A 25,657-nucleotide genomic window follows, 5' to 3' on the forward strand; every position below is an offset into this window, starting at 1 on the left:
TGTCCTCTCCTCTCACATTCATGCTGGACCCTATCATGAATTTAATAAATGGAACTCACCATGAATGTGAGAGGAGGGAGCATCATTTATCCATACTCTGAGAGTATTTAAGTATTACTCCACACATACATATTTATACTTTGATTTGTTTAGAATTTCAAATAAATTTGATGGCTTAATCTCAGCCCCCCAAAACCAAAAATTTTGATTTTGCCCCTACATACATTTATGAATATAACAGTACAACATTTCTTAAAAAGCCTAGAATATGATATTTCAGGGATACAATAATTAATTGATTAATTAATATCTATTTTAAAGTATATTTAAAATATTTTTGAAGACATTTATGCTTTTCTTTATATGGAAGAAATTTAGGTTTATTTTAGGTTTAAAAATAAATAACATTAATAATTTTTTTTTTTAGAAAGAAAAATTCATTCAATTATAATAATGAAGCATCATGATACAAGGCTACCAAAGCTGGTGGAGGAGAATCCTCCATCCAATACAAATCATCATCTAAATTTCTAGCATATTGGGCAAGAACATGTGCCACTGTATTCTCTTCCCTCCTAATCTGATTAGGCATAGCCCAATGTAACCCATGGATCAAATGACGAACATCATCCACCACACAACCAAGGAGTGAATGATTAGACAGAGATGAAGAGATGGCTTGTATGACATTGACATTGTCGCCTTCAATTATCAAGCTTGTAAACCTAGCATCCACGGAAAACTCCAAAGATCTTCTGTAGGCAAGAAGTTCCGCTTCCTCACTGTTTTCTATACTCGGCCCAACAGCAAACATTGCCTCCATAACCTCCCCCTTGTCGTTGCGAATTATAGCTCCTATCCCTGTTTTCTCCAGCCCTGAAAAAACTACAGCGTCAAAGTTAAGCTTATAGGGCGGTGGTGGTTGCCACATCTCGTTGCTGGTTTGCTCGAAAACATATATAAAATTATTCTTTAAAATAACAAAATATATAACATAAATCTAATAAATGTTATGTACAATAATAGGCTTGTACATTAAATGTATGTGTAGCAATTTGTTTTTTGGATCAATATGTTTGTGTTGCAATTAATGGTATGGCCATGTAATATTACATTGATTAATACCAAAAAAAAAAAAGCTGTATTAAATAAGTAAAAGACGTGTGACCATTTCTTATTAAATATCTCATCCACCCCACCTACCAAGAGTTGTTTTTTTTTTTTTTTTTGACAGTCCCACCAAGAGTTCTTAGCTGTGATATAAATGAGGAAAAATTATTAGGTACTCCTGGAGTATCATAAATGCGTACTCTCTCCTCTTACATAAATGGTGAGTTCCACCATGAATTTAATTAATGAGACCCACCATTCATGTGAGATGATGGAGTACGCATTTATGGTACTCCAGGATTACACAATAATTTTTCATAAATGTGTATGTTTGGAAGGAATATGAACATATACACACAAAAAGAAAAAAAAAAAAAATCCAAGCTTGTGGCGAAGGTTACAAACTCTCCTTCTGTCGTCATTATATCATCTATATTTGTAAAATTTCAAAATTATCAAAGATAAAATAACTATATTATAAATCAAATATTTCAAATTTTAAAGTTTTTGTAGTTGTAAATTATGCTAAAAAAATAAGTTTATAGATCAATTAATAAATAACATTCGATTTAAATGAAATTTGACATGCATAATAAAAATATAAATAACATACCATCTAATAATTAAGTTCTAAAAATACTCATAGTTATATTAATTTTTCAGTAAAAAATTATAGACAAACTTTGTTATAAAAAAAAAGAAAAAAAAAAAGAAAAAAAAAAGCCAAATCAGAGAATAGCCGCAATGCAAACAAAAGAGGACTACCAGCATGGAGGGTTACAGTCAACGGTAGAGTGCTTGCCGAATTCGATGATTCCATGTTTTCTTTCTTTCCCTCTCTCTCTTTTCTTGCTCTAGTGTTCAAGATGTGTCGCCACTGTATCCAGAATAAAAAAGTAATAGTAAAATTTTTTTTGCTAGGGGTTTATTCAACGCATTTGTACCCGTATGGGTTATGCCGTCACAGTGGAGACAATGGAGAAAATTTGAGTCTGGTCCATCAGTGTGGGACATTGCTACTTGCTTGCTTGATGAAATGTAAGCCTAATTCTGAGCTTTTGATGAACATTAATCACAATGTAGTTTGGACGATGTGGAAAGAACAGTGGATTCTTAGACCCAACTGTATATAAAAACCAAGACTTCATTCGCCACCTTATATTGGCCTAGGTAGAGGAATTTGAAAAGCCAACATTATAGGTTCGGCTGCTAAAAACATGACGAAATTGATATCTTGTTAAATTGTTGAGTTTGATTCCTCATCTTCATTCCATGAAAAGGACATATATTTAAACAGTTGTGTTAAATTTAACTTGAAGAGTGCTGGAATAATAAGGCAAAAATGGGCAAATGCCCATTTCGTACAAAAAAAAAAAAAAAAAAGGGCAAATGCCTCATTTTCCAAACTAATTAGGAAAATGCCCCTCTTTTGAAACTCGATTTTCTCAAAATCGAGTTTCAAAAAAACAAAAATTTCCAGAGCCCTATAGCGACGTTTTAAGGAGCCTATAGTGATGTTTTAAGGACTTATAGTAGCGTTTTGTAACTTGACCTCCATGAAATCGAGTTACATGCAAGTTTTTTTTTTTTTTTACCTATAACTCGATTTCATGGAGCTCGAGGTACAAAACGCCGCTATAGGTCCATAAAAACGTCACTTTAGACTCCTTAAAACGTCGCTATAGGGCTTAACTTGATTTTGAAAAAATCGAGTTTCAAAAGAGGGGCATTTCCCTAATTAGTTTGGAAAAGGGCGCAACATGCTGATTTTTTTTCGTGAAAAGGGCAAAAGCCCATTTTGGCCGGAATAATTGGGCATAGTTAGGGCCAAACCCTTCTAGAAATTTCAAATTTCAGTTTTAGCAATAGCTAAGCTATATAGAATAGAATTATAAGTCTAAGACTCTAGTTGATTTATTAACGCTATACGAAATGAGCAATGCTTTTGATTGTGTAGCTTATAATTTGCTCATTTTAGTTTTTATTTCGCTTTAGATTAACTGCTTAAGTTGTTAATATCTTTATTTATTTTTATTTTTATTTTGTGATGTTACAGAGTGAAACTTGGAAAACATTTGTTTGTTTATTCAATTTCTTTTTTTGATGAATCAGATGAGATACTATTGATAAGCTCAATACAACAAAATACACTGTAAAAGCAAGTAAATCAATTTTGTAATGGAAATTTTTTTCATATGACTACATAAATGAAAGGTTTCTCTTTGCTAGCGAAAGGTGTCACTCTCCCATCTTCTCCTAGGTTGTGGAATAGTCGTCCCTTCTTTGAAGGTGTTTGTGTACTTTGAGGTAACAAGTCTACCTTCAAGGTTTAGTGGTTTTCTCTTTTCTTTCGGGGTACGGGAAGCATTTTCTATTTTTCATTTTTCCTCTTTTTCTGTTTGTAATCACACAAGAATGGAAGAATTAACCAAGTCCTGGAGTTGCCTCACTCTCTCGGATAGAGAAGGGTCAGACATTCGTATTACAGATGAGGAGGTGATCACTGAGTTTGTTTTAGCTGCAAAGTTCTTAACCAAGCGTGCCTTCAAAATTGACGCTATTGCAAAAACTTTCACACCCTTTTGGAGATCGAAGAATGGTTTTAAAGTGACAAAGGAAGGGGACCATGTTGTACGCTTCTCTTTCGACAATAAAGAAGATATTGACAAGGTTCTTAAGGTTGAACCATGGAGTTTTGATAAACATCTAATGGTCTTGCAGAGGTATGATACGGAGATAGACGTAGGTGATATGGATTTTAATATGGTTAATTTTTGGGTACAGGTACATGACATACCAGTTCGCTTCCGAACAAAGATGATTTCTGAAAAAATATGTGGAGCAGTTGATTTGGTGGATAAAAATACTAATGAAAGTGAAGTAATGGGAGATGGTTTTGTCAGGGTGCGTGTTGCTATTGATGTTTCTCAACCACTGTGTAGAGGAAGAGTGATATCCTTGGAGCATGGCAAGGAATTGTGGGTGTCGTTTAAATACGAACACCTACCTAATCTATGTTACTGGTGCGGCAGCCTTACACATGATGATAAGGATTATGAGATGTGGATAGAAAGTGAAGGTACTCTTCCCATTGAAACTCAACAATTTGGTGCATGGATTAGAGCACCTCCTTTTATGCCATTGCGTAGACACACGATCTCTATTCTTGGGTTCTATAAGGCAAAAGCTGCTGGACTGAGAACTACTCCACTTGCTAGAACATCAGATAAGCCGCTAGTGGTGTTACGGAGAGGAGGACCGTTGCCGGAGATTGTAAGGCTTGAAAAGAAAATTTTGAATACAGCAAAAAATAATAATGGTGATTCGGATATTCAGGAGCAAAATCAGATGGAATCAAGCCCTTCCCACACGGCTCTCAATACTAAAAATCTAGGATTGGATATGAGGGAATTATCTATGAGTTATTTGAGGAGAGGATTAAGGAGATTGATAAGGACATTGGAAGATTTGATGCTAAAAGAGATTTGTGTTCCAAAAATAACTTTGTTACGGGTAAGGAGAATAGTTTGGAGTCCATGACAATTAATGAAATTTTTTTGGCTAATGCACAGGCACTTGCTCAATCACAAAAAATACATTCTTGGGCACCACTCTCTATAGTACCTGATACAGATAACATCCCTGTAAAGGGATCAACAACATGGAAGAGATTGGCTAGGGAGGTCATTGGCACGGATGTTGTTATGACAGAAGCAGTGGGTTCAAAAAGGGGTACACGGCATACTGGAGATCAGACTGAGCTACTAAAAAAGAAGAAAGTTGGTTCTCAAAATGACAAAAGTCACAAACAAATATTGGCGGAGGCTGGTTCCCAACCCTGCTAGAACTAATGAGTCTCTCATGTTGGAACTGTTGGGGGCTTGGGAACCAATGTATAGAAAATCAGCTTGCAGAGATGGTGCGGGCAAATGATCCCTCCGTCATGTTTATAGCCAAGACATGGACGGATGAAGATAGGCTAAAAAACATTCAAAAAATATTGGAGTTGAAAAATAAATTTGTGGTGCCAAGGAAAAATAAAGCAGGAGGACTGGTACTTTTTTGGAAGGAGGAGTTTAAGCTTGAGGTGCAAACTTTCTCAAAGAATCATATAGACACTATAATCAACAAAAATTCAAAGGATGAATGGAGGTTCACGGATTTTTACGGGGAAGCAGACACATAAAAGAGGCATGAGTCGTGGAATAGATTACAGAGCTTAAAGAATAAGGGTTCGAATATTTGGATTTGTGCAGGTGACTTCAATGAAATCACAAGACAGTCAGAAAAAAGAGGAGGCAGGTTTCGGCCACATGTACAGATGCAGCCCTTCTGCAAGGTGTTAGACGAATGCGAGTTCATGGATATGGGTTTTGTTGGGTCAGAATTCACATGTCATAAACACTTTCCGGATTGCACTATATGGGAGAGATTGGATAGAGCTGTGGCAACAAACAAATCGTTTTTAAAATTCCTGGAGACCAAGGTTTATCATTTGGATGTTAGTTCTTCAGATCATAAACCTTTGTGGATAGTGCTGGAGATAATGGAGTGCAGACTAGAGAAACCTTTACACTTCGAATAAATGTGGATGTCAGAAAAAGGGTGTGGGGAAACCATTGAGGCCGTGTGGGGAGAAGATGTGGATGTAGCACGGGCTGAGAAAATTCTACATAAAGTGGATAAGTGTGGATTGAGATTAACTAAATGGAGTAAAAAGAACTTTGGTAGTATACGGCTAGAGCTTGAAAAGAAGAGAAAACAGATGGTTCAAGCCGAGAAAAGAGCAATTAGATGTGGAGATGCTAGGTGGCTGAAAAAACTAGAAGCTAAAATAAATACTCTTCTTGATAAGGAGGAGAAAATGTGGTCCCAACGGGCAAGAGTGAATTGGTTGAAGGATGGGGACAGAAACACAAGATTTTTTCATAGCAAAGCATCGCAGAGAAGGCGCAAGAACTATATCAAAGGGCTTTTTGATTCATTGGGCCAATGGAAAACACAGCCAAACCGAGTTGTAGACACAGCTGTCAACTTCTATCAGCAACTTTTCACCACTAGCAATCTTGAAAATTTGGAGGTAGTGCTAACCGAAATCCCTCAGTTGGTGATAGCAGATATGAATGCAGCCTTGACTAGCACTTTCATAGAAGATGAGATGGAACAAGCACTAAAACAAATGGAGCCTCTCAAATCACCGGGACCCAACTATATGCCTCCCTTGTTTTATCAAAACTATTGGTCTTTAGTTGGTAATGATGTTAAGGAAGCTATATGGTTGTATCTAAACACGAGGTCTCTTCCTAAAACACTTGGTCACTCTTTTATCACTCTCATCCCCAAAGTGAAAAACCCTGAATATATTTCACAATATAGACCTATTAGATTAAAACTTGTTCTCCCACATATTATCTCCGAACAACAAAGTGCATTTTTGACTGACTAGTTGATTTCAAACAATATTTTGGTGGCATTTGAGACTTTACATTACATGAGAAATTATTGCACAAGAAAAATAGGATATATGGCTCTCAAGCTCGATATGAGCAAGGCTTATGACCGGGTGGAGTGAAATTATATGGAAAAATTGATGGTGAAGATGGGATTTCGTAGTAGTTGGGTAAAGCTCATGATGGAATGCATAACCACAGCCACATACTGCATCTTAATAAACAGTGAACCACACAACCACATCACTCCATCTAGGGGACTTAAACAAGGCGACCCACTTTTGCCTTATCTATTTCTCTTATGTACAAAAGGGCTACATAGATTGATAAATCTAGCCGTGGTGAGGGGGGAGTTGAAAGGTGTTTCTATTTGTCGCAATGGCCCTAAACTAACACATCTTCTGTTCGCAAATGATAGCCTTGTTTTTTGTAGGTCTACTGAAGCAGAATGCCAAAGACTCTTGCACATTTTATCTACCTATGAGCAAGAATCAGGGCAGCAAGTTAATAGATCCAAAACAAGTATATTTTTTAGCAAATCAACCTCTCCAGCAATGTAGCTTGCAATACAAGATAGATTGGGAGTAGCTAGTGTTGAGCATTATGAAAAATACCTAGGGCTGCCATCTTTTGTTGGTCGAAACAAGAAGGCAAGTTTTGACAAAATCAAACAGCAGGTGTGGAAGAAGCTTCGAGGATGGGAAGGAAAGCTATTGTCACAAGCGGGTAGAGAAATCCTAATAAAGGTGGTGGCTCAAGATCTACCAACATATACCATGTCTTGTTTTAAATTACCCATAGGATTGTGTCATGACATGGAGACCCTTATACGCAGATTTTTTTGGGGACAGAGGGGTGAGAATAGAAAAATACATTGGCTTAAATGGCAAGAACTATGCAAGCCAAAAAGTCAGGGGGGGGGGTTGGGCTTCAAGGACCTCTCTCAATTCAATGATGCCTTATTAGCCAAACAAACGTGGAGACTCTTGCATGACACTCGCTATTTGTTTTACCGAATTTTTAAGGCTAAATACTTCCCCGATTGTTCAATTATGGAGGCAAAGAATTCAAGCTCAGCTTCATATGCGTGGAAGAGAATTATTAAGGGCAGAGAAGTCATCAAGAGGGGTGCGGTGTGGAGAATTGGAGACAGGACCTCAATCAGAATTTGGCAAGACAGATGGTTACTTGGTAGACAAATGGGGAAGATTATATCTCCTTGCTGGCTTGAAGTATCTGAAGCAATAGTTAGCATGTTTATCAATCAAGCAACTTGTTCGTGGAAGACTGAAGTACTAGAACAATATTTGCTAGAATTTGAGGTAGAAGCAGTTAAGTCAATCCCTTTGTGTCAAACCCAACAGCAAGATAAGCTCATCTGGCCCTTTAATCTGAATGGAGCATACTTAGTGAAGTCAAGATATAAATTCTTGTAGTCTGAATCCCAGAATCAACAACCGGGTACCTCTAACCCAGAATCAGAGAAGCCACTATGGTAGGCTATTTGGCGTTTGCACATCCCAGCTAAGGTGAAGAATTTGGTTTGGAAAGCTTGCCTAGATGCTCTCCCATCAAAGGCCAATCTAGTGAGGAGAAAGGCGATTGAAGATGCAACCTGTGATCTATGTCAAGAGTGTCAGGAAGATGTGCTCCATGCTTTGTACAAATGCCCAAAACTGATGGAGTTTTGGCAAGAAAATCCAAAATGGCAAACTAACTATATTCACAAATGTAAAAGTTTCTTTGACATTATGGAATTTCTTATTGCAGAAAATCAGGATCCTGCCGTATTCTCCATGACAGCTTGGGCATTATGGAATAGACGGAATAATCTTCGCCTTGGTAAACCAATAGTGGTACTATCACAGGTGTTGAAACAAGCGAAGGAGAGATTGCAAGAGTTCTCCCAACAACCAAATCCAGCTCCTCCATCCACGGTCAGACCTGCAACTTGCTGGAGACCTCTTGATAAGTCATGGTTCAAGATGAATTTTGATGGAGCATTATTCTGTCAAGAACGCAGGGCTGGCATCCGAGTGGTCATATGCAATGAGGAAGGTGCAGTCATCGCCTTAAAACAAAAAAAGAAAAATCAAAACAAAACAAAATACACTGTAGATATTATTGCAGCGCACACTACTTAAAACAAAGAGAATCTGAAATTTTTCCTCTGTAAATTGTCAATACCCCACTTGAGAACTTCATGCCATGAACACACTAATTTGTGAACCTTGAGCAAATGCATAAGATTGCACCAAATTCTAGGAGTGAGAGAATACCCGACGGAAAAATGATCACAAGTTTCTGTAAAGTTTTTATAGAACAAGCACAAGATATCACCCTCATATCCCATTTATTAAGAAGCCAATAAGGCAATCTGTCCTGAAAGGAAAGTCAACTGATAAAAGAGTGTTGGTGTTGTATTAAATTACCCTCTTGAGTCTTGATCATTCAATGTTCTGTTAAGGGCTTCGAAATGAATATTTTATCGCTGTGGGGGCTGACTAGTGTATTGTCTAATCTTGTAAAAATTCATGAGAAAACAGGTCCAAAAAAAAAAGTTGCCAGTGGGGTAATGGTGATCTAGTTGTGGTATTCATTCTGTTTTACTGAACTTATTATAAAGGGTTGATAAAACTAAAGCATAAATTAAGTTGACATCGGTTATTGCTTGTGACTTTTATATGTTTATACCCTAAATCATTTGCTCATAGGAATTAATGGGCCATGGGTGCCAGTTCTAGTTTTTTCCTTAACTAGTATGTACATTCAAATATAATGATTGGGTCTCTCTCTCTCTCTCTCTATATATATATATATATATATATATATATATAGATATATATATATATATATATATATATATATTCTCAATTTTTTATATATATTTTTAAATTTTTCATATTGTTTTGGCTTACATTTGACATGTTATGATATATTTTATATGAATCTTAGCAAACAGTCGTAGGTTTGCACTTCAGGCGTTTGATGAAATGCTTTTGCAAATGTACTTCAATATTGTATGTACTAACAAGATCTCTGGCTGACACATATTTGTAGGAGTTCAGGTAATCTTATTAGAGTCACCATGTTATTTTGTAGAGGCCTTATAGGTGGGAAGAGAAGTCTCAGATTCGGTTCTTGAACTTGCTCATGGATGCTCTGTGCCAGAGGGGTTGTTCTGATCTTGCATTGCAAGTCTTCCTAGAGATGAACTATCAATTTTTCTACCCAAAGAAGGAAAGCTATCGGATTCTAATGAAAGGGTTGTGTGAAGATGGGAGGTTGAATGAGGCCACCCATTTGTTGTATTCAATGTTTTGGAGGATCTCTCAGAAGGGTAGTGGTGTAAATACTGTAGTCTATAGAGCCTTGTTATATGCTTTATGTGATAATCGGCAAGTTGAAAGGGCTGTGTAAATTCTTGGTAAATTCCAAGGAAGGGGCTGAAGGCTCCTAAACGATGTTTCCACCATCTTTATCTCATTCAGTATAGTACTGGTGAAGATATAGAAGGCACCAAGTGCTTGATTAATGAAGCTTTGATCAGAGGTGGGATTCCCAGTTTGGTTAGTTATAGTGCTATGGTTCTTGATCTTTACAATGAAGGTAAGATTAGTGAGGCTAAGAAAGTAATCATTCGAATGCAAGGAAGAAGATTTAGGCCAACATACTTAACTTATGAAGCCAAGGTTGCAGCGTTGTGTAGGGGAGGGAATGCTGATGCGGCAGTGAAGGTAATTGAAGAAGAAATGGGTGGACATTGTGTACCAAATGTTAGGGCATATACTCTTGTGCTGAAAGGATTGTGTAATGAGAGGAAATCGGTCCTTGCTGTAGGGTATTTGAAGGATATGGCTAAGAAGTTGGGTTGCAATGCAGACAAGGAAACTTACAGCATTTTAATCGATATTTTATGTCACGAAAGGAGATATTTGAAGCAGGTCAAGATTTTCAGGATATGTTAATCAAATCACACTGGCCTAGTGATGATACTTATAATATAATTATCACGGGTCTTTGCTCGGTGGGCAGGCAATATGAAGTTGTTTTGTGGTTGGAAGAGATGATTAGCCAGGGCATGAAGCCAGAACTTTCTGTATGGAAATTGTTGGTAGCATCTATATGTTCAAACATGGCTGACATTGAGGTATGCTCTCAGACATTTAATTATTTATTAGATTCTGGTTGTTCATGTTGGAGAAATCATAATGGTGTAAGCATTTTTATAGTCGTATTTTTCTTTCTCAATTGCATGGCATCTGAACATATGAGAAAGATCGTCAGTTTGGAGATACACAATCAGAAATTTTCATTTTTAATTAAAAGAATTTGCCACACTGATAACCAATTTAGGCTGCAACTATTCTCACATGAAGCATATGGCCCAATACAAGGAGCGCAAAATATTGTAAGGAAGCTCTCGCTGGATCTAGGCATATTTTAGACAAATTTGACAGAGAAAATTGTAAAAGAAAGTTCTCAATTAAAATGTGCACAAGTCTTCAAACTCTTTTGGAAGAAATGGGATTTATCCAATGCTAGAGGTCTTAGGATTTGATTATCTTCCATTGCATCACTATAACAATATTAATAATAACAATAATAATGATGATAATGATAATTAAAAAAATAGTCGTAAATGCACTTTTAATCAAGTGTGACATTTAAGTCCTTACCGTCACCCAACTAACAGAAAATGCTGACATGGCTGACGGTACAGTAAAATAATAATTAAAAAATTGCCACGTCAGCATCTAAATTAATTTTAATTAAATAAAAAAATTAAAAACAAAAAATTACATGAATTGAACATCAAAGAACATGAACATCAAACCTAGCAACGACATCAAACCCAGAATCAAAGAACATGAACATCAAACCTACAGGGAAAAAAAATGAGCATCAGCAAACACAGGAAAACCCACACAAAACCACACCCAAACCAACAACAACAAACCCACCCTGATCATCCGATCAAACGCAGTCAAACCCACCACCAATCACTGATCAAAGCCGAAGAGAAAGCCCAGATCCCAGCAAACCCAGTCGAACCCCGCACCCACCATCTCTTTCTCTAAACCCAGTCAAACCCAGCACAAAAACGAAAAGCCAGCAACCCCAGTGGCTGCGGCGTGTCGAATTCTCCCTCTTCATCGACGCCGTCGAAACGCTTAAACAAATCACACAAATCAACAATCACCCACAACACAACCAACCACCCCAGCAAATCGCAACAACAATCCCAAAACAGAAATTTGAAGAAAAACCCACCATCCACAATCCATGCGGATCTTTAACGTGATCGGATTTGCCATTGTCGCTGAACCCCAATAAACCACCAATCGCCACCACCACGCCACACGCCCACCGAAAAAAACCATTAAATCATAAACCAACAAACACATTAGATTAGAAAACCAACAAACCCATTATTTCGGCACCCACGCGATCAAAATCCGATCTCCACAGAACCCACGTGATCAAAACCCCATCGGAAGGAAACCCACACAATCAAAACCCAATCTCCCTATATGCTGATCAAAACTCCGATCTTCACAGAACCCACGCCAATCAAAACTCCATCAGACACTACCCGATCTCCTTCTGCCGATCAAAACCCCATCTGAACCCACCCAAAATCAAAACCCACCTCGCCACACCCAGTGGTAGCTAGGTTAGTTTTAGTTGCAACGAATCTGTTAGTGATTTTTGAAAAAATTTCGGGTTTGTTAGTGAGTTTTGATTTTGATGCATACGGAATAAAGGGGGAGATATGGAGTAGGAGTAGCTCTTGAGGGGGAGCATTAGTTTGAGGGGGAGAAACTTAAAGCACTTTCAGTTTATGTTGTTTATGGTTTATGCTTGTTTATGTTTGGATTCAATTTTAATATGGGCTTTTCACAGCACTTTGTTAAATACTTTGGTTTGAACTCTATGGTGTGTGGCAAACTCTTGAATGCCCTGTATTTTTAAAATTCTATTTGTACCTTTGCTTTGTAGCTTAGTACTTTTAGTAAATGTTATGCATTTTCTTTATTACTTCACTCTTGTGCCCTTGTTGGATTATATATCCTTGATTGAACTACCTTGTGTTTTTGTATCGGTTGAGTGTTGGACATGCAAATGATACTTTGCATTGAGCTTATTAGCTTGTATGTCCAGATGTTCATTCCTTGTGTTAATGTTCATTGTGATAACTATTTATAGTGATTGTTCATGTTTGGTCAAGTCATGCTTTATTGCTTTAATCTTTGCTACTTGATTGCATTGTGCTTGCTCCATATACACTTCAAGATTTATGCTTACAATGATCTTCTTGTGTTATTGTTTTCAGGAAAAACTTGTTCGTATGGTTCAAGAGCATCAAAGTTTCTAGAGTTAGGTGTGAGTGAGTTTTGACAACTATTCCCAACTCACATGTTAAGTCTAGAGTCTGTTTTAGAGTTTTGTCAAGAGGAGATTATAAGGTTGAATTTATTTAATCATGCGTTGGCTTTATTCCGTGCCAAATTTACTTGTAATTTAGCAATTAGATATCCTATATTTAGGTGAGAATTATGTAAGGGTAGTGTGTGAGAGAGTGTGAAAAACCTTAAGATGTGTGCACACAAGAAGAGCCTCGCGACTGGCAAGTCGCCAAAGGTGATACAAGTGTGGAGCATGCAGGGAAGCTGAAGGGTTGTGACAGCTGGAGCACTACAGGACAAAACTTATAGTTGGGCCAGTCAGTTAGCTCATGACTCAAATTCGCAACTCGTTCCAATCACGAGATCGAGTCGCCCGAATGCCCTATTTGGATAAAACCTGACGTTTCACACTCCTCATACACCGTACTATAAATACCCTTATACCCATGAAATGTAGAGAGCTTCCAGAGAGAATTTTGAGAGAGAAACCCTAGAGAAAAACAAGATTGACTTATCTACAATCTTCATCCTTTGATTCTCCAAATTCCTCTACTCTCACCCTCTTCATTGTCATATCCTTGAGAGGTACATTTAGCCAAATCCTTATCTCACCATATCCATATTAGTGAGGAGGTGTTTTGGTGCTTAGGCAGCAGTTCAGAAGAGACCAATTCATTTGGTTGATGCAATGGGCTTATTGCATGATTCGGTAAGCTAAAGAAGACAAGGTTTGGCATAACCTTGTTGGAGCAAGAATCTTGGAGGGCTTAGGTGCACTAGGTAGATTAGGCTTGGAGGGTCTTCTGCTATTCATATATCCCAACTTCATTCTCTAGTGGATTATTGACTGCTTGAAGAGCGGTAGAGAGGTTTTTCGCAGGGTACTTGGGTTTTCTCTTCGATAACACATCACACTACAAAACACGCGGGTCTTAGGCCGCGTTTTTTTCAGCCGCGTTTGCAAAAACGCGGCCTAAGACCCTAGTTGGGTCGCGTTCCTCAGAAACGCACCCACAGCACCTGATTTATGGCCGCGTGGGTTGAACGCAGCCCAAGCCCAAGTCTATAGCTGCGTTTTTTGGGTCTTCAGCCGCGTTTTTCTGGAATGGGCTGAAGCCGCGTTTTAAAAACGCGGCTTCAGACCCATCTGAATTTTTTTTTTTTTTTTAATACATGTCTTGAAGCCGCATTTTAAAAACGCGGCTCTAGTTCTGTCCTAAAGCCGCGTTTATTAAAAAACGCTGCCATAGTTACGCCTGAAGCTGCGTTTTAATAAACGGGGCTAAAAACCTTAGTATAAATAAGAAAGAATAAATCTCTTTACCAAAAAAAATCCCTTCACCTCTGAGCTCTTCCAACCCAAATCCCTCAAAGCCCTTCGAACCCAAATCCCTCAAAACCCAAACCAAACCAATCCCAGTCCTCTCCTTCACCAGTGGCAAAATCGGCGAGACCCAAACTCAAGTCCACCCCGCCCGCATCGTCACTGACCTCTAGACCAAGCGCCGCGGCACCGCCTCCACCCTCACTGCCTTGGGTCTCTCCCTTTCTCTCTCCAACTCTCAATCTCAATCAAGACACTGACAGGGCCGACTAACAGTAAGTTTTTAAAATTGATAGTTTTGATTTTTGTTTTAGGGTTTCCATTTTTGTTTTAGGGTTCCGATTTTTGGTTTAGGGTTTTGATTTTAGGTTGAGGGTTTCTATTTTGTGATTGTAGGGTTTCAATTTTGTGATTGTAGGGTTTCGATTTTAGGTTTAGGGTTTTGATTTTAGGTTTAGGGTTTCGATTTTGGGTTTAGTGTTTCAATTTTGGTTTAGGGTTTTCATTGTAGGGGTTGATTTCAATGGAATCCCCTCACAAACTATACTTAATACTACGTGTTCTTCTACTGTTTTGAACCTGATTTTTGTCTTGATCAAATATAATCCGATGTAGATCTATCTAGACAAACTAAGTTCTAAACTGTTGCATATTTGTTCATGGTTTCCAATCTAAAAATATGGAATTTACGGTATCAATCTACTTAAGCCATGAATACAGTTTTGGTTAAAAGATTTCATAGCTTAATAGGTTGTAGTAATTTATTTTACGAAACAGAATCTTAGAAGTAGAGCGTGGATTTTATTTATTTATTTCATTTTTGCTTCAATTACGTAGTTTATCAGTGAATTCTTGAGATCCATGATGTCAAAAGTTCAATCATCCAGAAGCATTACGACGTAAAGTCTTCTTTGTTCTTTTAAGATAAACGTATAGAGGAGATTATTAGTACATGTTTCCTTTGAAGACCCTTCATAAATCTCATCAAGTAGTTAACATACAAATGGCTGGTCCCCCAATCTCTCAAGAAAAACTCTGCTTCAGGGCCACTGAATAAATAATTTGACTAATAGAGGATTGGAGGATGGGCAACACATCTCCATGCTTACGACACGGCTAAATGCCACCCAAAATATTATATTTTAATTTAATGGGGAACTCAAATAAGAAAAGTCTGATAAAACTCTGCATCTTCGTCTTAGTAATATCATATCAATCATTTTTCACTGTGATCGTTGAAACTTTTATAAGATCATGTAGTTTCTGTAGCTTTTGACATTTGATACATTTCGTATTAATAAATAGTTTATGTTAGCTTCGAGTTTTGAATTTTTTCTTCTGCTTTCCCTAACTTTGGTTAAATACATAACAACGTTGTTATCTATTTACTATTTATTATACAGACACTCACATATGTGTATAGTTGCCATAATATAGTGACTGTGGAGCTAAACTGTAATGGATTCAATATATGCGCACATTAGTTTTTGGGAATAATCGTACAAACACTATTAAGTGCAGTTCATGCTTAAGTGACAAATTGGATATTTGTGAAAATGCTAGGTAGTGTCTAGTATAAACCTAAACTTTAGGGGAGATTTAAAAAAAAAAAAAAGGCTAATTTCGAGGGAAAAAAAGAAGCAAAAGAAAAAATATATATTTGTAATTTATTTCTGTCGGCACATGGAAAGTGACATAAAAATCAAAATAAATATGAAGATGGTCCCAACCAAAAGATGAAAACAATAAAGAATTTCATTTTCTTTTAATTAGGAATTAGAGGATTGGGAAAAATCATATTGATTTTACTTTTCTAGAAGTGATTTGTAATTAGTTTGCTCTAGCTAGGTTAATTATGACATAAATGTTAAGATTCATGGAGGTTGTTTATGCACTGAAAGGGATTCAAAGAGTTATCTATGATTTTAGAAGGTTGTCTGCTCTAGCTTGTAGTAAGAATGTCAATGATATCATCCACATTAGTTGCTCTAGATCTGCATATGGACAATTCTTCTTTATGTGTTGTATTCGTTCTTTTTTCTTCTTAATTTGTGAGTGTTAGTTCAATTGTTTGGTTTGAAGTGGTTTCCTCGATCATAGTTTTTGTAACCCAGTTTTGGTGTCTTTGTGTTTGCTAATAGAGTGTCTGAAAGTTTGTAACTTAAAAAGAGTAAAATAAAAGAAAGGCTCACATATGGGATTGAGGCATCTCTGTGGCTAAAATTCTGGTTGGTAATGATGGCTATGCCTTGGTAAAATTGATAAATGAACTACTACCGTGCATGTATTAACATTTAACACTCACAATCTTTGTATATAGCTTGTAGCTCCTCATCTCATCTCCCCCATCAAAACAAAATAGAAAAATCTTGTGTAAGATGTCAAAAATTGGAAATTTTTTTTATTCTATTTACAATTAGTATATCAAAGAGGGATGATTATAATGTATACTGACTAGCAAGTAGACATTAAGTTCAATTTTTAACATGAATTTTATGGTCGAAATGACATGCATGAAGCTTTTCAACAACCTATATTCTTTAGAGACCCTACTATATATGTTAGTTAAGATACTCAGATGAATCAGTTGATTGAATATTCCCTCCTTTTAGAAAGAAAGTAGGATATTTATTTATTTATTTATAATAATCAAGACACACCTTGATGATTGCATGAAATTCTATTTATAGTGTATGTAAACTTGAGTGGCATATTGTGGACTGTTATCCTAATTTTATTTTGTGATGAGATAATCAAGGAATAACCGTGAGAGATTCTAGGAAATATGCTTATTATTAGAGAAATACTCTAATAATTTCTGTAAGAACCCTCGGCCTAGCAATAGATTGAAATTTTTCAAATGTGCAAAACTTAACTACAAGTATTATTAAGATCTTAGATTCCCAATTGAATTCTACCACCACATGGTTCTATTGATCAATAACAAAAACAAACATTGTTATCTATTTTAAGAAAACTAAACTCAACTATTTAGTTTATTACTTTCTGCTACCTTACTGTTGAATTTAAATTAAAGACCTAATTTCTGCTCCTAAAAAACTGTACCTAGATTTTAGTATTTCTAAATTATTGTAAGCTCTTTTGCAATGAAAGCAATGCTATACTTGTTAGGTTTTCTACAATGGATGCTCATTGATGGGCTACACATAATCAGGAATACCTATTTGTCCTCTCTAATATCACTTCCAAGTGTTGGAGAGACAACATTTTGGGGAGACTCCATATGAGGTCTTAGTATAATATATAGGAAAACAACTTAATCCAAAATACAATTAACAATTGGGTGTGGTCTCAACAATACTATAATAACCACTCAATCTTGTCATTAGTATCTAATGTGAGACTTCATTACGAAGCTAATAACTCCCTTGAATAAAAACCTTTTTCTTAACATGAACTTCCCAATCCCATGCATTACCATCATCCATATAGTACACTTTACTCAACCATAGTTGCAGTGAACACTCTGTTTCTAGACCAAGAAATAGAGCATAGCTCCTAACATGAAAGGCAATTTACCCCTCCCTTTAAAACAGTAGGTAGATGATAAATTCATTGACCTTTTTAACATGTAGGTCAATTTAAAAGCCAACTTACTAAACGAGTTATTTTGATTGACAATTTCTGTGAGTTTACCTGATCAATTCCAATGATTAACAGTAACTTTTTCAAAAATCTGAGTCTTGCTCCCCTGAGGGATTCTCCACAAGTTTATTCTGTTCCTGCACCACTGAAGGCGCAGACAAGATTGCTTCTGGTTCTTCCTCTTCTCCACGAGGGTATGTTTCATTTTTTTTAATTTTCTTCTGTATTTTGGTGATTGGTCACTGATTGTTCAGTTTCTTATGCAAATTGGTTAGTTAAGTTTATAAAAGTTTGTCACTAATTGTACTATCCATCCCTAAAATTTGTGCCAATCACTTTTGTTTTTGGTCGATTTGGTTTGTAAACCTTAAAGACAGTGCCTTTGATTGAGATTCTGTATTGAATTTGATAGTATAGGGTTTATAAGTTGCTGAAACAGATGCGAGAATTCTAATTTTTCTTCTCCAAATGATAGATATAGGAATTTGGTTAATTATATTTTTATTGTGGTTTCCAGAAAAATGATGTAGCTTTTAGATTTTGGGTTTTTGTTTTATGTGAGAATCCTGTTTGGGCCGACTGGTTTATATACGTGCAGCTTATGTAGTTTTCTCAATGTTTGTTCTCTGGCTTTGTCTTACTGCCTGCCTTTACTTAATGAAAATTTGGACTTGTTCACTGTAATCCACTATTGTAATTCTTTGAAGACTTGAATGATCTCTAGTAGATCTGTAAGACCAGTTAGATGATTTAACTTCTACTGTTACCGAACAGTTTGATCTCATTGAACACAAGTCAACTTGCATAAATTAATATGATATAACATAGTGTGATAACGATTTAATATTTTTATTTCAAGTTATAAATGTATATAATATATATTAGTATAAAGTTAGCTCTAATCCAAAAATGGTACCCGAATACAAAATTAAAAATCAAGAGTATTAACAATACAATTGTAATTGACAACTTTGTTAGCATCTCATAGTACACATGGTCGGATCAAATGACATCCATTCTCTCCTTAAGCGTGTTTTTCAACAGTAACTAATATCTATACTTATCTTGCACTGCTTCTCCATCAAGTCATTACCCCCTCTTTTACTATAAAAAACATTCTTCTGCTCCTTTTTTTAACTTAATCTTATCTGGGTTTGCTTCACCTTCAATGTTCTTTTGCTTTTGATTTTTTTTTTATCGTTCCTACTATGTAAGTTCTTTACTTTATTTCTTTATCATTCTTTTTTAGTTTTTCAAAGATTGTTTTTTGAATACTAGTTTGATTAAAAAAAAATTGATGTCTTGGTGTTATAGATCGAACCAGATCCTGCCATCGTCTGAGCCAAGCCGAGTTAGCTGCTGATTTTGAAGGAAAAAAGGGCAAGAAGGTGAATTTTCTCTTCACCCCAGTTCTTAGCTAGAAGAACTTAGTTAAAAGATTGGAGCTTTTGGTGTTTGTATCTAATTTTGGAAGTTGTTACTGGGTTCTGTTTGAAGTGTCCTTGTGGTTTTTGTTTGGTTTTATCTGCGTGTTTGCGTTTGAGTCATAGGGTGTCAAATCATGGAGATAAGTTTGCCAAATTGTTGAATTTTGGGGATAGTTTGATAAAAATCAAAATAAGTGTTTCTCATTTGATGCTTTTTGACTAATGCATTGGGGTTTGTGTAATCTATATATGGGAGTGGGTGTTTGTATTTGAGATTAATACAAGTGGGTCTGTTTTGTTGTTCACTGGTTTAAAATGGGTTTTTTGCATCTGGGCTCTCTTCCCTGATGGTGAGACTACTGTCTCTTTTATAATCGAGTTGGGTTCTGCTTTGAGAGAGCTTGTGAAGTCTAGAAACAGCTGGATTTGGGTAAAAACTTGTGTTTAATATCATTCAATTTTCTTCAAGTTGTGATCAAACTAATATTTGGTAGGCTTCCCCAAGTTGTTAATCCAAAACTTAATGGTAATCTGGTAAATGGCCCTTTTGAAGTCTAGAAACAGCAGGATTTTGAACTCTTTTTTTTTTTCCCTTCTTAGCTCAATATTATCTGGGTCAAGTTCCTGTTGCCTTACTTTTCTTTTATATTAAATGGGTCTAGCCTTAATGGTGTTCCTTTAGCGGCACTTTGCTGGAATCTTAGGTTGTGTAATACATGAACATGGGTTTCATATGAGATTTATAGTTTAACTTTGTTGATTGTTAAATATGAGTAACAATTTTGTTTTTGTTTCCTACAAAAAAAATATGCATAGTTTTTGTGGATTTCGTTTGATCAGATAACTTTTGAGAGTGGTTGGGATCAAAAGTGCTTGATTTAGGCAAAGTGTTAATTTATTGGAGGATGCAAGATTTTCATTTTCACATATTATTTCTTGTTAAGACAGACTTGAAATACTGTTGGTTTCCTGTTACTCATTGTCTTGTATTTCAATGGCAACGGTGTGAACTAATTTGAGAATTTAGTCCTAACTTCAGAGAACGGAGTACATATCAGATGTAGACTCTCATGGTGCCTGCAGCAGGACAGCAAGCTTGAAATGGCTAGCCTTGGAGGTGGGAGCAGTAAGGAGAGAGGCGGGAGGACCAAAGGTACAACATCCAGATCAAGTAATTCCAGTATAAAATATAGACTACTCAAGCTTAAAATGAAGTTTGGAAGGTTGCTGTGATGAATGACAATACAAAAAGTTTTCATTTCAATTTTCACCTGGAAATAATATAAGTCTAATACCTAATTATATAGGCTACTTTTCTGAGTATGCATGTTAATAAATATAACCCATCAAAAATAAAAGTGTTAATAAATATAGGAGCTGTTGGTACTTTACTTTTTGGTTCTTCATTTTGATCTTATAATTTAGTGTAGTTTTTTGCTTTATCAACTTTATTTTGTTTTAGTTCCTCTCTTTTTGGTATTGCTATAGCCTATACTATGTCATTTTGTGTTGGGTGCAAAACTCTCAGCACTCTCTTGCCAACTGTTTGTGTTGTGTTTTAAACCTTTGGATAAGAATGATTCTAATTTTGAGACTAATGCATTGGTTTACATTCAAGCCAAATAAGTACATATCTTGCTACTTATTTCTTGCTACCTAGAATATCATGGGGCCAAATCAAAATGTGAGGCTCCACGTGTCAATGAAATATCATGAGATACTGTTTCAATCAAATCCTGCCATTCATCTTTAAAGGAAAGGAAATAATTAAAAAAGAAAAAAGATAAAGTACCATTGCAACTTGCAAGTACCAACATGTGCGAGTGGCCACATAATCATTTCCCCTGTAATAAATAAAGTGCACGCCCCAAAATTAAATTATAGACTCGCCTCCCACTAGGACATAATGATGTTATGTAAATTAAATTGTTTTGAGGTCCTATCAGATTCCATGATTCTCAAAACGATTGATTCCTAAATGGTGCAACTTGTGCCCGGTGGCAGTTGTCACTAGATACATTATATTGCAGACACATGTTTATTTTTAAACACGTGTCTATACCTTAAAATGTTTAGTGACAACTGCCACTAGACACAAGTCATTATCCTTCCTAAATTTAACCGCTTTGCTTCTATAAAATAAAATAAACGTCAAAAGTTGATAATCCCTTTCAATCGTTGTCTCCAATTAAGACAACTATAATTCAAACTCTTATTAATTATAACTACGGAGTTATCAACATTAAATATTATTCTACTTTTAGAATAGTTTCGAATCAAGTCCTGTAATTTAAAATTTTTAAATAATATATTAAAGTTTATGAACGTGATGAATTAAATTTTATAGTTTTATTAATTTAAAATCAAATGAAATCTTATTAATTAAAACCTTGAAAGTTTTGTTATTTTCAATTGATATGGTTTTTTTTCCTATCAAAAAAAGAATTGATATGGTTTTAGTGGTCAAAAAATTTATTTAAACTAACAAAATATTGAATTTACGATTGTTTTAAGTTACATGATTCTATGTAAAACTTTTGAAACGATTAAATCTAAAACCACCTCTAAAATATAATTTCTCAAATATTAAATATTTAATTATGAATTTTAACCTACATCATGAGACGTTTATTTATCAAAAATTCACATATATTCCATAATTTTAAAATCTTTGTTTTATTTTTATGTATGTGTGTATATATATTACAACCTGACTTTGTGCAATCTGTTTTATTTTTTTTCAATCAATAATTAGACTTGATTCCTCATTTTTTTAATGAATTAAAGATAGCTCTTTTAATGTCATTTTAATTAACAGCTAGTGACTTGATGATATATTTAAAAGCTAACCAATAATTAAGATTAAGATGGCAGTCCAAAATTGAATGCATTTATTTATCAAGCTCATACACTATTACACATAAAAGGCAAAAAGCATTAATGAGTGGATGCATCATGCATGTCAAGCATATAATTAGACACACACAAATGGTGTTTAACCAAAAGACATGCATATAACTAGACACATAATTTGGAAATCTTTGTTTTATTTATATGTATGTGTGTATAAATATTACAACCTTTCTTTGTGTAATCTGTTTTATTCTTTCAACCAATAATTAGACTTAATTCCTCTTTTTTAATAATAGCTCTTTTAATGTCATTTTAATTAACAGTAGTGACTTGATGATTTATTTAAAAGCTAACCAATAATTAAGATTAAGATGGCAGTCCAAAATTGAGTGCATTTATTTATCAAGCTCATACACGATTACACATAAAAGGCAAAAAACATGAATGCGTTGCATCATGCATGTGAAGCATATAATTATTAATTAGGTACATACAAATGGTGTTTAACCAAAAGACATGCATATAACTAGACACATCTCAATGGTGTTTAACCAAAAGACTTGCATATAATTAGACACATCCAAATGGTGTTTAATCAAAAAAATATTATATTATCTTTAGGGGTCATATTCTACGGTACCCCTCTTCTTCTTTTTTTGTGGGTAGTTGGTATGTCATCTCTTCTAGATTAATGAAGCTGACGCTATAACTCATCCTGCTTTGTTCCATTACAATGTATCCCTCATGCATGCAAGCACTTTTGATCCCAACCACTCTCAAATAATAATAATAAAAAATAGGACATTGACGTTTCAATGTGCTGGTTTTATTATTATTATTTTTTGGTGGCATAGAAAGTTGTTTGTTGAAATGCCTCATAGAGTTTTATGGTGCTAATATGGGCGTCGTATATCTGTTTGGGAAGGTAACACAATGGTAATATTGGTATTTTTGTCATTTAATATTGAAAGCATTCTATGTGAATTATATCATTGTGCATTGCATGAAATTATGGTGGTAGAAGATTGTGACTTTTTGATGTTGAACAAAGTGAGCACAACAAAGGCAATGACTTGAGTTTTTTTTTTTTTTTTTCTTTTCTTTTTAAAATATTTGATTTTGGGTGTATTTATTGTTACTTAGCTTTGTTCAAAGTCTTTGCTTGATTACTATCCCTAAGGATTGATGAGTTCTTTTCCAAGGAAAGTGATGCATATTAAAACACTTCTGTTTGCTGATTTTTTTGGTCCCATGGCATTTGGTAGAATTTGAAAATTGTGTCAGTTAAGTATCGCACAATTCGAAATTGGAGTGATGTTTCCACTTTTTTATGAACTATTTCTCTTTTTTATTCCCTAGTTTGTGACTCAGCATGTTCCTTCCGTGTCACTCATCCAAATTGCATTAACAACTCTCATTGGGCCATGCTTAACAGTAAATATATCAAAAAAAACTAGTTGACCTTATTCAGTAGTATTATGAGTACTACAACTTTTACTGCATTAAGCTAAATGTGTCAACAACCACAAAGAAATAATTTAAATATTCATTGTTGAGTTTAAGTCTTTAAGACAAAGATTCAGTTTTAAGCTACTTTAGGATGAATTTAAAATAAAGATTCTAAGGGGATTGAAAAAAAGAAAAAGAAAAAAAAAGTAATGCATGTGGCAAGTAAATTGGACTTACCAACAAAAATGAGGTGGTACATTGGAAGTGTCAAAGTGCTGACTGCTGAGTTCTTATATATTGTTGTGATTGTTTTATAGTTCAATGATAGAAGGGGATCATCTTCTGTGTAGGACCATGCTAGCTTGATAAGAAGAAGGTAACCATATGACTTTTTAATGTCAAGCTTGGTGATTGACCAGCAATCTTTTAATTTCCAATTGATAGTTGAAATTTATTGTTGCTTTCAGCATTGTCTGCATCGTGGGTGGCCATCTTTTTCTGTAGTTCATTACAGTTTTTTTTTTTTTTTTGCTCGTCAAAAGGATCATAACTTAACTAGCACATGCAACCTAGCGTTTTTAACGAAGAAATTAATCTAACGTTTAAATCTCAACTATCTCAAAGATATTTAATCTAACGTTTATAACACCACAAACATATTTAATTAAGTTCACATTGCCATGCAGAACTGGATACTGCAATATCTATTAAGCTGAAAAGAATATTGCATAGATTTCTAAGCTACTTCCAACAAAAAATAGCTAAATAAAATAGCCTTATAAGATAGATCCTGGTTTGCGTTATTTATACATGCTGACGAAATTTAAGAATATGTTAAGGGTACGTCATAATTTGCTACATCACTCAAGCACAATATCTACATTTACATTTGGGTTATAGAGTCATTGCCTTTGAAATATATGTTATAGAGTATTTTCTCTCTCTCTCTATCTCTCTCTCTCTCTCTCTCTCTCTCTCTCTCTCTCTCTTTCTCTAACTTCCATTGAGATAAAACCCATTATATTTTTTTCCTATTCTAATGACAAAAAATCAAAGACTATAGCTCATATACATGTTTTCTTTTTGCAGATCTGTAAAAGACTACAGCAAAGTGACATCAAATTCTATCACAACCGCAACAGCACGTGTACACGTCACAACCTTCAATGGCCTACTGAATGTAAACTCACTCTTCACAATAGCAGTCTTTCTGGGTCTTTCTCTTTTAGCTTCTTCTTGTTTTCATCATTGTTGTCACAGGGGCTTAAGCTGGCTATCACCTTCTTCAATAGTAACGACGTGGATGATAACTACTAGTATTATGGATTGGTCTACCTCGTTATATTTTGATTTTACGTAACATCAAGCTTCCTCCAAGTAATTCATGTTGAGAAGTGAAGTAGTATTTGGTAAAAAGAATAAAAGAAAGTGCACGGCAATATTCATTATGTGAATCATCTACAATATTTTTAAATTATCCTCTCTATTATTGGTTCATAAAGAAACTGTGTATTGTATTGGAAGTCATAATTTTCAATTGTATTTTATGGTCCTCACCACGAATTTTATGTAAGTTGTAAAGAGAAAAAAGAAACTGTCCCACTTTTTAATCACACCCATTCAAGAAGTAAGATGTACCCTACTACCATATCTTGGAGGACTAGATAGTACTGTTAAGAGCATTGCACCTTGATGTTGCCAAGTAAAATGAACTTTACTAAACTTTACCATGAGTTAATTGCCTTCCTCTCTTGCATTTTATCTTTGCTAGAGATATTATTATGTATGTACTTTCGGAGTTTTTACAGTCAATGTGAGACTAATGCAATATTAAAGTTGTATAATGAGGGCTTGCTTTGTGGTGAGTGTACTAGTATAATGGATTGTGCACATCAAGTGTGGAGGTCCTTCTCTCCTTTATGGATCCCAAATGCATTATTATGGAGATTCTTAAGTCAATTTCTTTAGGCTAGTAGACAAACATATCTCTCCTTCATTGCCATCTCATGAATATTCACATGTAACAGC

At 35.2% G+C, this 25,657-nt stretch overlaps 1 protein-coding gene across 1 annotated transcript; it reads right to left on the reverse strand.

Moving 5' to 3' along the window:
- Positions 1-445: 445 nt before the first annotated feature.
- LOC142643111 (uncharacterized) lies at positions 446-931 on the reverse strand. Its single transcript, XM_075817650.1, has one exon. It carries the CDS (start codon positions 929-931, stop codon positions 446-448), a length of 486 nt encoding a protein of 161 aa, XP_075673765.1.
- Positions 932-25,657: the final 24,726 nt, after the last annotated feature.

This window comes from Castanea sativa, chromosome 7 (genome assembly GCF_040712315.1).
Source record: "Castanea sativa cultivar Marrone di Chiusa Pesio chromosome 7, ASM4071231v1".
In the NCBI taxonomy this organism is placed as follows: domain Eukaryota; kingdom Viridiplantae; phylum Streptophyta; class Magnoliopsida; order Fagales; family Fagaceae; genus Castanea; species Castanea sativa.

Bases quoted from the DNA above. Each gene is read 5' to 3' on its own strand.
- LOC142643111 (XM_075817650.1), bottom strand. From the start codon at position 931: ATGTGGCAACCACCACCGCCCTATAAGCTTAACTTTGACGCTGTAGTT.